The sequence below is a fragment of the Lingula anatina genome, chromosome 2, assembly GCF_051362555.1.
Source record: "Lingula anatina isolate TDL-2025a chromosome 2, LinAna3.0, whole genome shotgun sequence".
NCBI lineage: Eukaryota > Metazoa > Brachiopoda > Lingulata > Lingulida > Lingulidae > Lingula > Lingula anatina.
In genome coordinates this window covers 39,179,843-39,192,767 of record NC_141768.1, presented here as the reverse complement: position 1 = coordinate 39,192,767, position 12,925 = coordinate 39,179,843, and the positions used below count along the sequence as shown (strand labels likewise).

At 37.2% G+C, this 12,925-nt stretch overlaps 1 protein-coding gene across 1 annotated transcript; it reads left to right on the top strand.

Annotated features, from left to right (window-relative positions):
- The first annotated feature begins 1,722 nt into the window (after nt 1-1,722).
- On the top strand, nt 1,723-11,575 carry LOC106170774 (sarcoplasmic calcium-binding proteins I, III, and IV). The gene is made up of 6 exons (XM_013550770.3): nt 1,723-2,143; nt 6,660-6,712; nt 7,728-7,865; nt 8,487-8,601; nt 9,962-10,059; nt 10,294-11,575. Exons 1-6 carry the CDS (start codon nt 2,035-2,037, stop codon nt 10,546-10,548), a joined length of 768 nt encoding a protein of 255 aa, XP_013406224.1. The 5' UTR covers nt 1,723-2,034; the 3' UTR covers nt 10,549-11,575.
- Nucleotides 11,576-12,925: the final 1,350 nt, after the last annotated feature.

The following is a 12,925-nucleotide window of genomic DNA, read 5'->3' as shown; positions in this document are numbered from 1 at the left end:
ACAATTTCCACGATTGCAATTACTCTTACTTCAATACCAATAAATTTCATAACAGAATGAAAACGTGAATGATGCCGTTACTCGTTCAATTCCATCTGCGATTAATGTATTCATCAGTCAAATGCAGACATGGTAAAAGTGCTCTTGGGAATGTCGTACATTTGTATCGATAAATGCTGTTAAAATATATCTTAACAACTTTGCCGCGTTCAGATTATGTATACACGGCGATAAACGCCTTTCAAATCTGTTGGGTACTCGGTCATTAAAGGAATACTTGGACTGACATGTTGATTTCTCCGGTACAGCGTTCCCTGCATAGCAGAACCCAGGGCCGGATTCCGTAATAATTGGAAAGGGGGGGGGGGGGAGTCCTGAACGACAGGCTTCTGATACGAAGCCAACCATCGCCCCCTTGGTGTGGGGTTCGGGCCTGCTCAAGGGACCCGAAAATATTTGTTGTTTTGGAGAGCAAACAGTGCCCTTTGATACTGTTTAGAACTATGATTTAGCTAGTCAAAATTCTAATTTCAAGAGGGGAATATTGGTGTGATATATTTTACTGAAACTGAAGAGGGGGTCAGGACCCCCCTGACCCCCCCCCCCCCTCTAAATCCGCCACTGAGAACCTATTAGAATCACCGAGGGACAGTAAATTGAACATTTTAGTGACTACATTTTAAGCAAGTCTGCTTTGGAACATTCTAAGACAATGTAGGCATAACAAGAAGTTGTGAAATGAGATAAAAGTTAAAACTTTTAAGCTTAAAAGACGTTTCTAGTATGTAGTAGTAATCCATTTTGAGGCGATAAATTCAATAAATATCCTCTAACTTAAAGTATTTTGCTTATTTTAAAATTTAATTCTCCCACTATTTCCAACGAAGAAACTTCGTTTAAATAATCTTTTCAGGTCTGGCGATTGGATAGGAACAATTATTACTTGTGAATCTACCTGTACAACTTGTTAAAATATTGTTGGAAGACCATTGTAATAAGAAAAATGAAATAAGAATCTTGGGGGTGGCATTTGACATTCCGTGTTATCAAAATTTTTTTATTGTGGAACATATACGTCAAACAGAAAAGTGCTTCAAATAGTGTAACCTTAATAAATGCTACAGTTACATTATTTCCTGAAAGATGATATTTTAAAGAATATTTTCTGCTTACCTTCTAAGCTTTACGGACTGAAGGAAAAATAAGCAGGCCAAATTTACGACCAGAAATTTTAAAGAAGGTACTGTTTTAGAACCTTTTTTTGCTGCCCGAGAGATATACTTTGGTTTGTTTTGTGGCATGTGATATTACTTGCGTCTTATAAGAAACTACTATTAATAGTTTAAGCCTATAAACGTTGCAGGGCATTTCATCTCCTTTCTTATGCATTTTTATGCGAGGCTCTTCAATATTGTCCTTTTAATAGAGCAACGTAAACTTTGCTAATGGCAATTTACTTGCTAGGATAAATTGTGTGCAATTTATACCAATACCCTGCAAACCAATTAAACGCCACCTGTACTTTATCCAGGTGAATAGTCCTGAAACACAAACGTAAAGAGTAGCTTTATCCACCTCCTGCTCTAGACCTTTTTTAGACCCGGATTTCCCAATATTTGAAATGATACAATGAGATTTGGTTTTCAGAATCTTTCATAATTGATCCACATGGAGTCCAGACATGCCTACGGCCTATCATCGCAGACCACGAAATTCCATGAAATGCGGGTCATGTGATCACCAAGTTTAGGATTTCCATCACGTCCCAATGACAGGAATTCTAATAAGCGTTCATGTTCTGCAAACTACTGGTTGTCACTAATTCATTTATATCCAAAGCAGCATTATCACGTATGTTATTTATGCCACGTGTCTCCCCGCGGCTAGCAGATTTGTTTGAAAAAAAAATACAGTGCGCAACACATGAACAAAGTGACAGCGACGCAGGCAGCATTGTAGTCACAGACAAAAGGAAGGTGGAATAGTCTTCAGATCAGTCCACAGACAGCGCTGCGAACCCTTTAAACCTGCAGCATGGGGAACGTAGCCCAGAGCTTACATAATATAGTGCCTCACACGCATCACCACGGACTATCAGAGTTTCAGAAGAGGAAGTTATTATATGAGTTTCACACTTTTTACGGTAGGATTTGCAATATGGGAGATGAGTTTCCCTTTGTATGTGTTCACTGAGAGGGTGGGTAGCTTGCAGTATAAGCAACATATGTTTGCTGATACTTAACCGTGTATCTCTTTTCAAAACTAAAACATAATATATAGTGTCTTAAACTTATATACTGTTACTGAGTGAGGATAAATGTTTTTGTATTGCTATCTCTGCCTTTAAAAACATAGTCTTGACCACTGAACTCGGTCTTTACACAGATGGACTTATGCAATAGGCCTGGTGATGATGCGATAACAACACGGGGTTCCATACAGTGCTACATCACTCCCATCACTCTGCATTCGGATTCTCATTTGAGATGAAAGTAAAGTGGGTTAAAAAAGAAGGGTTCACAAAAGACCATCAGAGAAATAATTAGAAATAAGAGTGCAGACTGAGCTTGATTCACTCCCATCTATCTAGGGGTATATTATCTTTATCTTGCAACCCAGCCTAGCAGTCACGCAGTGTGGTGTGGCGCACGGCTGCACACATATACACACATACTAGCATATAACACATCCATGTACATATATTTATCCAGCCGTGTAAGGTATGCACAGCTATGCCTAAATTGTTTAATCTGACCTTGTTTAATGTCACATGTGAAAGATTATATTAGCATATAAAATACCATTTGTTTTAGACGTCAGTGCTGTTGAGATTCGGGCTCTTAAGCGCTGACGATGTCTCTAGCCTGTATAATGTGGTATTTTTCAATAACTGCATTTGCCTTCTGTGGGACTAGCAATGTCGAAAACTCCACTCATTTAAGAGTACTCTTTTCATTTTTGTCCAGCAAGTTTGACTATAAATTCGGTTTACATTACCGTGTTTTTCCCATCGCAACAGACATGATAAGCAATCTACCGAATTCGGGGTGAAGTTTATCGACCTGGATATTAAATAGTGTGTATTTATTAAGATGCCATGGTTATACAGAAATTCATAAAGTGGATTTTATGATTAGTGGTATCTGCGATAGTTTCGCTGACAATTTGTGACAACAACTTTCCCCACAATAAAAAATGTGTTTTCGATCGCCTCTTCACCTACACCAAGAAATTTCTAATCCTCGTTTTATACAGGTAGTCCATTTAGTTATATTTTAATTTAATCATTATGATTATTATTTGAAGGGGGTCATTCAAAAATAGGGTCAGGTAGGGACATTTGAAGAAGAGCAAAAATTTCGTAAATATTTACTTGTGCTATCCACTGAGTCATGCTATCCTTAAATCTCTTTTGTGCGCACCGTTCCATTTTGCGGAAACAAACTCAAATTGTTGCTGTCTTGTGTGTGATTGATATACCAGGCTAGCAACGAACCAGTATAAATAAAAGCAGAAAGGGAAATGATACGGATGGCTGTCATTGTTGATGATACGTTTGTTTACCTGAGAATTCGGGGCACTAGGCCTTACAGAATGTAGTGTAGGAAAAGGATAATACTGACCCTTCCTACTCCATCATTTTACTGCTACGGTTGCTGAACCATTTATTCGAAATGTCCCACTGTGAAGTACTATGTCGTGTATGCCATCCATATATTAATTACGTTGCATTTTCCGACTAGGTACATTTTTGTTCGATGCAAGACTCATTAAGGAACGCACATGATAATAGAAATAAAATTATAACGTATGTATGGACGCATTTGATCAATTTAAACACAGACACCACTTCTTTTCTTACCAAAGACATTTTACGCCTTCTACTTGTAGAAAAAGGCATCCCCTCTGCAGGGATTTCTAGGAAATAGAACGAAATATGATTAACAATTAAATGAAGTTGACGATCAAAATACATTGCAATCTGTCTTATCTGTAAGGAAGAGATTTGTTTCTTGCGAACTCAAGTAGATCTACATTTATCTTAACGACTGTCACGTTTCGCCTGAAAACAACATGAAACCGACCAATTTCATGTTACATTGTGCAAATTCTTAAATGAACATTTTTCTTCTCTCCTTTCTTTCTTTTTTTATCAATTCGCTGTAAATCACAATTGAAAATAATGTTGTTAGTCGGTGGGTCAATATGACAAATCTGAAATGCCCTGAGCATTACAAGGAGGAAATACCAATTATTTATTAAAGTACCATACGCTGTGACCGTCACTTTAAGTGAGTATATGAAGATATCAATTTACGCTGCACTCAGTGCTGTCGATTTTCATACACAACCTGGAGTGCAACGCGGTAAATGTCCTGAATTTCATAGCAGGAAGTGCTTTTTTTTAGTATTGTGAATAAAGCTAACCACCTGCATTGCAACTGTTCAATACAACATATTTACTAGGCTTGAAACAATGAACGATAATCTTTTAAGCAAGGAGAAAAAGACGATCTATTTGCCAAACAGTAAGTGGCTAGTGTGGTAAAAGCTGTGAGGTCTTGCATTTCTGTCATAAATTCACATCATCGTCAAAACTATAAGATTGGCGGCCTTGAAACGTCAGATTGCGGGAGCTCACCAATGGAACACCTGCCAATATCCCACGTGTGTCTCGGAACATGAGGATTTTTATTAAAATAAATGGCATATTCAAAGTCGATTCACACTGACTCTGCGACTGGAATATTGTTATTTGAACTAATACCATCCGTACTGAATCCGATTGCCCGTTCCCGATCTTCCGTCGATCCGGCGTTGTCGGTTATTATAACTCATTCCAATCCAATTTTAATTGAAACTACCGGGAATTAACTACTTATTAGCTTAGATGACAGAAGGCAGAAATAGGAAAGTACAAGTATGGGTTATTGTGTTACTGATTGGATTCCGTTACTGTCCAAAGAACACCCTTTATATCGTACATTAACTCCTACGGGTCCCAGGTTCGTGTTTTCAGAAAATATGATACTGCCAGCCAAGACGTAGCAGGTAATAAATCACGATGTTCCAGCGGAGGCCTCTACTTTGGCTAGAAATCTGAATCAATAATAGGATTACAAAACAATTCTCTCTGGGTTATGAAACTTCAGTAACCGTGCCATAGAGTCGTTTTTTCACCTGCAAGAAGAGGAAAACTAACAGATTTTAATGATAAAAAAATACATGCAGCTACAAAGCGTGCACGGAAAAAGTAACTAAAGTCACCATGCCAAGGGCAATTTTACGTATGACAGAATTAATGCACAAGATTTCACACAAATCACTTTTACGTTAGAACTTAGTAGTTTTATTGTATTACACTCCAAAAGTTAGGAAATAATGGACATTCCCGGCACACATAGATGGTTTAAATGAGCATACCTTAGCGTTGTAAGTTGTAGTGGTATATGGAAAATAGTTATCATTACATTATATCGTCAGTCATTGACGCTGAATTTGATTGCATTAAAACGTCATCAATAAAATAGGCGTAGATCTATTTGATACCATTTTTTTGTATCAGACGCAGTTATTTCCTCTTAATTGATGGTTTTAAGATGGTGTCTGTGGACAGCCTGCATAGACATTTGCCTTTACAACATAAATTGTACAGTGATTTAATATTTTTCAGATATAAGTAGATTTTATTTGTCAAGAACGAAAAGGATACAGTTTTTGGCTTCGTAGCCACCGAGAAAAATTAGTGGCTGAATAATACAATGAAGAGCCTTATCTAATTTAGAACTGTATCCGAGCAAGGAGGTGTATCATTCACTTTCTTGGTCCGATAGTATATCAAGAGAGTTGCGTGAATGGGTGTCATCCGAGATCGTGACGTCATTCGGGACAAGAAAAAGTACGAGAATCAAGCACATGAAGTGATGTTAAAGATGCATATGAAGTCAAATTTTGCCACCAAAACCAACCAAATACCAGCATATAGGTTCAAATAGTATAACTACCAAAAGACATTGTTTAACATTACCCGAAAAATGATATTTGAATGGATTTTGCTGCTAGCTTTCTATGCTGTATATATACATGGGGCAGAAAAGTAGGTTAAATTTCTGACCAAAATTTTTAAGAAAGGAGCAGTCTAAAGCTCTTTTATGGGTGATCGAGTGATTTATGCAGTTTATCCCTTGGCAAGTCGACTTAATTTGAGTCGTATAAGAAACTACTAGAAGTGTTTTATATGTGTTACTGGGAATCCACGCTCCACCGATGCTCGGTTCATATGTAACTTTAACTTTTAGGCAGTAAGAGCGAAACTTGATGCGCCGGGAATAGAAAGCAACACAAAAGTGACATGCAATTGACAAAGTGGCATGCAAAACATGGTGAATTCGATAGAACTTAACCAAAAAAAAATTACCGTGGATGAATTCTGCCAGATTCTACCACAGTTCACTCGCTAGCCTGCCATTATTTCTTACATCACTCTTCTCCAAATCCCGGGAAATATCGCTTCATTTTGCGCTTATTTGCGCTATTTCGGACTGGCTCACATGATGCCCAATCAAATTTATTACCAGTCGACATGCCAATAACGCCTTTACCATTGCGAACTTGACAAATTGGAGAACATATCAAATAACAATGTCACTTTATTTTAGATGTCAACAAAGACGGCTGCTTAGAATGGAGGGATTTCGAACAAGCCAGGGAGGTGAGAGATTACACGGCGGAATATTCCTTTGGCACTTCGGGCACTTAAGTACACGATCCCTGATCTTGTTAAAGCATCCAGCTGTTTTGTGATCACATCAACGTACGGGTGAAGAAACTGGTCCAGTCCCACTCCACACCGACAATGCCCCTGCGCCTACACACTCAGTTCTCTAGTTGTTGATAATTGAAATCTCCATTTAATATTGGTTAGGAAATCCTGAGGATGATATGCTCTGGAATAAAACCCAGACACTGACACCAAACAATATCACCATTTTGAATGAATATATACTTAACTTTTTCTTTGGAGAAAGTCTATTTAATTTATTTGAATGATCGTTGTGGTTAACTATTCTTTCCATGCAGAAAATTAATGGAAGGAGGCTATCTATCATCGATAAAAGCGTTTTCTATGTTAGAGTCCCTCCGCGCAAAATTTAATTTCCTGATATTGTCAGATGGTCTAGTTTTTGTCAATTTCTCAACAGTCCAGGTAACTGGGTGCTAAAACCCGCTCTGCTTTCAGCGGCGACAGAAAATCAATACAAAATAATGGAGTTTACCACTGGTAAGGTATATGAAATGGATAAAATGGTCATGGTAATGTACAGAGAATGACTGTAGCTATGGCTATATATGTAGTTCACTGTGATAAATATGCTGCTGGAACGGCAACAAGGTTCAAAGATCTATTATAGCCGTAGTATATACCAAGATAATTGGAAACCAACAGATATGATAAACGTGTTCTCGATTTTTTTCATTCTTTTTTAATTTTGTTAAGTTGCACTCGTATTAATTATAAGCTGCATGATCGAAAGTAGCAAATTGGCTTTGAAACAAATTGAACCAGGTTGAAATATGGTATATTTACCTTAGATAAATATCTTGGAATCATTTATGACACATTCTGAACTGATTCCCAGATTTTTATTCTGGTTTAAAGCTAAGACTTACTAGAATAATAAACTGTAGTATCATTCATATCGTGTGTTATTTCTTCTTTATTCTAGAAAATTTGCAAAATGAGTGGCTGGGAGCCTGGGTCGGAGAAATTTGACAAAACAAAGAACTTGTTCGTGGACATATGGCGTAAACTGCAGGACTGCGCAGACGAGAATTGTGATAACAAGATATCGGCAGATGAGTGGGTGAGAAACAAAGTTTTTCTCGGAGTGTTGATCAGAAATGTTTATGGCACTGCAGATGTATGTTATGACATGTGTGAGAAATCGTGTTTAAAAGTCGTGATCAAGTTATCGAAGGTGTGGTGATCCCTGCCATGCACTATACGAGGTTTGTAAGTGAAAAATAAGGGAAATTGTCGGAGCATTAGTATGATGTGATCACAAACACAAAATTAAATGCCAAAACCAACAGCCTGCCAGATTATTCAGAACAGGAAATCGATCTGATCTTCTATATGATTTGGTGCTTACCAGATGTTTTCTGATGGCAGTAATCAGATGCCTGTTTAAACGTGTAATGCATTCACAAGCTGCTGAAATAATGAGATTTTATGCCGTATTGTACTTTGTTTCTACTTTTAAGTCTGTTCATTTACCACTAAATGTTTTATAGCTGTCATTATATTTTAACGCAACTCTGTATCTTGATTAAAGCGACGAAATAAATGCAAGAACAGAGACATAAAATATGAGACTCGCAGATCAATTCATGAGCACGGACAAAATGAAAGTAACAATTTGATTGCAATATATTATAACACCCTCCTCTTAATGCTAGTACTAATGCCAGTTTACGTTAAATAGGTCAAAATGTGGGCTTCGTACATCAAACATCATTCGGATCCAGGGGAGGTGGCCAAAGTGCCAGACTGGGTAGAAGAGTACGTGGAATACAAGTTCAACTTATTTGACAGAACAGGTAATAAAGCCGCAGGGCAGTTTATGAAAAATCAGTGGGTCATTTTACACCTATAATTTCCGTTTCACCACCGATCGCTTGAGACCTTAAATGAGCTGTTCTTAAAATTCATAATCGATTCAGTTTCTCCCATTTCATCTCCCTCGTATTAATCAATCTCCGTGCGGCGCAGATAATATAATATAATGTAAGCTATTGTTAATGTAGAATATCAGGAAGGGGGCCAAAATTTTCTGAATGATCTCCCTAGTGCTTTCGATTGTGTAAATTGCAAATGCCATGGCGTCAAGTCCAAGCAAATGCTTGACGTCGTAGAGGGTGCGAGTGCATATTGTTCAGCCCTCACTGGAAATAAAGTGTAATTTGACACATTCTTAAGTTATTTATTATTTTTTTTATTCATTTATGTCCACAGCATAAATCTCGCCCTTTTGCGATCCCAAAAAGCCGTACACGTAGTTCATCCTCGGAAATGCGGGGTATCCCCTTCCTGGAAAAAGAAAATAAAAAGACCAATTTGATATATTAGATTAAAGTATGAGTATGCTCTAATGCAGGGACTTTCCCATTCAAATCAAACGCTTGGTCAGCGTCATGCTTCTGAATTTTTTTTAACATAAAAAGTACTGTTTTGGAAGCTTTAAGTATAATATAAGCTAAAGCATGCCTTCCCAAACACCAGAGAGAACCTTTTTCATTATTTCTTTTAAGTCACTCTTATCATTAGGCCTATATTATCTAATTATTTTTAATTATGTGTGTGCATGTGGTGGATTTATCTTTGTGGAACAGCCTATCGAATGTAGGTAGTTGCTTTTTCACATAAAATGACAATATGTTTAGATTTCTCAGTAAAGATGTGGCATTAAATACCAGTTGGACTAATACCACCGCCCTCTTATGAACTCTGTCAAGAACGATTATAATACAAGTAATAATCCACTACTGTAACTTACTCATATTGTGCAACAGGATCTCTTATAGACGGCCTGTGATCGTACGGCGGCTGAGTTAAGCTTTTTAAAATCGTAATTGTGTTGCCTCAGAGTGTCTGGATCAATAGCTAGATGTCTACCCACTGAAATTGTTCGTATATTGCCTTCCAACGATAACTTTCACGAACAATTAGATGAATAACACCGCCAGTATTGGTTTGATAAAAAACATTTTGTAAATTGATGAATTAGTCGTGCAGATAAATCGCCTGGGACTCGTTGAAGACTAAAACTGATTACTGAAAGTAGCCTTATTTCGGTTTGCTCTCTGCTTTACGCCCAAGAACAGAAATAAAGGTGTGATTTTGTGTAGACAAAAAGTTTGTAAATTGCCTATAGTCAACTTGTCTTTTGTTCTTTTACAGCGGATGGTATCATAGATATAGAGGAATTTGAGTACGTACTTGGATATTTTGGCATATCTCCGCCAGCTGCAAAATCAGCGTTCATCATAATATCTCAGGTAAGAGTAGTTCTCTCTTTCAATGGTGGTAGCATCAAACATACTTATGACACAGAACAATTTATGTATCACGAAAATATAAAGTTTCAGTCTCATGAAAATGTCAAGTGACATGGATTCTTCTCTCTCTCTCTCTCTCTCTCTCCTAACACACACACACACGCACACACACACACACACACACACACTCGTAAAAATGAAACCAATACAATGGCAGTGCATTTTATATTGCAGAACATGGAAAGGAGAATCGATCTCCCTTATTACAAACAGTTGGTTGCAGAATACTACCGCTCAGACGACCCTGGCGCTTTGGGCACCTTTATTAATGGAAAACTAGACTTTTGCGACGGTTTGGAAGATGCCCAAATTCGTAATGATAAAAACCACCGTGATAACCAACAACAACATAGCCATTCCCAACAGCAACAGCAAAAGCAAAAAAATCAAGAACAAAAACATGCAGCTACGCCAACAAGTAACGGATAGAGCCCGGTGATACCCTGTGCTTCAGATAGTCTTGGCAGTTTGACGGGGAACTTCAGTGTTTTGCACAGGCGGTCACATTGCGGAAGTTTTGAAATCAATAACTGCGGTCCGCAGTGAGTTTTGACGCTAATGGCACCACCAAACTTAAAACGGACCAGCAACAGACTTCTTATCTTGATGTAAATACTTTTAACAATGCCTTAAATTGTATATAAGCAGGAAGAATGTCTCAAAAAGCTAGAGTTAAAGATTTCAATATTAAAATATCGGTGTGAAGGGTTAGCGATAGTATCTAGTATTGTAGTGGATTATGGGATAGTCTGTCCTTAAGTTTGAAGATGTGTACTGTTTGTTTGTTTGGTGATATATTATTCAAAGATATTTTATTTCAGTTAAATGTAAACCTGATCTTTCATTATTATTCAGTCAAGTGGAATTAACTTTTATGTTGTGAATATGAACGTGTATTTATCAATTAAATGAATTAAGGTAATCTACAATTTCTTTGATTGAAGTAATTCCGCAGCGCTATATATAGTGAAGTGATTTAATGGGAAGTGCCTATTTCAAAAAACAGGAGCCTATACAAGTCTCCTGCTCTTTGTTACAGAGTTTCCATTACTTTTTTCCCTAAAACACTGGAACTCTTGTTTGATTACTTATTTTAAAGATCAATATTAAACTGCATTTGTTGATTTCAATATACTCTATAAAATAATTATACTAGTACACTCTTGATTATTGTCCGATTTAGGCCTACTGTTCAAATTTCTGAAACACATTGAAAGATAACATTTGAGTACCTAGAATGTCCTTTTTTAATACTTATACGCACTTCGTACATCACTTTGATCCAAGCATAGCACTGTATGCATAAGTATGAATGGTTATTTCCATAATTTCAGTGATGCTCAAAGCAATAGATCTGATCCATATGCATTTTACCCTCTCGTTTTACTAATGACAACATAGACTTCCATTTCAAGGCTATTGGTTGACGGAAATAAAAGTAATAATTCTCCCTTTAGTTGTCGGGTGTTCTATTCTTCATTTTGATTATATTTCCATGCAGGGTTCAGAATTTAGGTAATTTGACTACATGTACTGGTATATCCATATTCAGCATAAAATAGATTCCGTGCTCGAAGTCCATGCGGCAAAGAAATCCTAATCAGGGGCATCTAATTATGTAAATGATATAAATAAGCCGTCGGATCTCTTGGACATGTCTACTGCTAGCGTGTAGAACACAAGAGCGTCAGTATGTTTCTGTTTTTACCCAAAATTTTTTTTCAACAAATATAGCCTATTCTACCCTTATCAAATGAGACTGCGTTCTCGAGGCAGGGTATGGCTCTGTTCTCACAACTTTTAGATCGATCTATCACCGCGGGGAGTCTCACTAGATTACTGTCAGATAATCCCCCTTAAGGGTCCGTCCCCGCCTACTACAAGCTTTAAGGGGTAATTAACTTTCGTGTCCGCCCGGCTGACAGCTATTTAGCGTGAACCCCCAGGGAGTTAGGTCGATCCAATGTAGGTCGATCTAATCTATGAGAATGGGGTGTATAACTGGTGTTTTCAGAGAAGACAACTGAAGTGGTCCACTGAACACAAAGGTCACATAGTGTATCTTGCTCAATGCTGTTAAACTTTAGTGGACTTCACAGTGCACTTGGATTTGTACGGTAACTTTGTCGAAATGAACTGGGAAGTGACAAACAATACAAACCTTAAAACAGAACAAAATAGATAAATGAACCAAACAACGAAGCTACTAATTACGATTATTTACGAGTATGCTGCACATTTTTACTGAAATTATCTTTGTTATCATGCATCATTTGATTGTCTAAATTAGGTCATATTAAAATTAAAATGGTCCAATGACCGAGACATACTGATTACCCCCCCCCCCCCAAAAAAAAAATATATATATAATAAAAATAAACAAATTAACAGATTATGTAGTCCAACATATCTGATGAAAGCAAACCTCTCTGAAGTGGAAAAAAAGTAGACCTAAGAATATATAAGTACCTTCCGGGGGTAAATTGATAATAGAAACCTTGCAACTACAGTAATAAATGGGTATGCTGCACGTTTACACTTTAGATGACCTTTGTTGTCACGTATATCTTACTATTGTCTATATAAGGCCGTAATAGCCGAATGGCGGGGAAACAGGGTTGGACGAACTGTCCTTTTAGCTAGAAAAATATCTCCTTTTTTTCAGAAATTATTATTATTTGATTAACTAAAACGATATTCCTCTCTTTCTAGCCATATTATTATGGGATTTTTGGCCGCCAAATCGAAATTTCCTTGAAAAATAGCGGGTATTTTTCTCCAACTCACGAATCATTGCTTAATCCAT

Coding starts and splice junctions, on each gene's coding strand:
- LOC106170774 (XM_013550770.3), top strand. CDS start 2,035: ATGGGGAACGTAGCCCAGAGCTTACATAATATAGTGCCTCACACGCAT. Junction 2,144..6,659: donor TGAGTTTCACACTTTTTACG/GTAGGATTTGCA, acceptor ACTTTATTTTAG/ATGTCAACAAAGACGGCTGC. Junction 7,866..8,486: donor AGATATCGGCAGATGAGTGG/GTGAGAAACAAA, acceptor TACGTTAAATAG/GTCAAAATGTGGGCTTCGTA.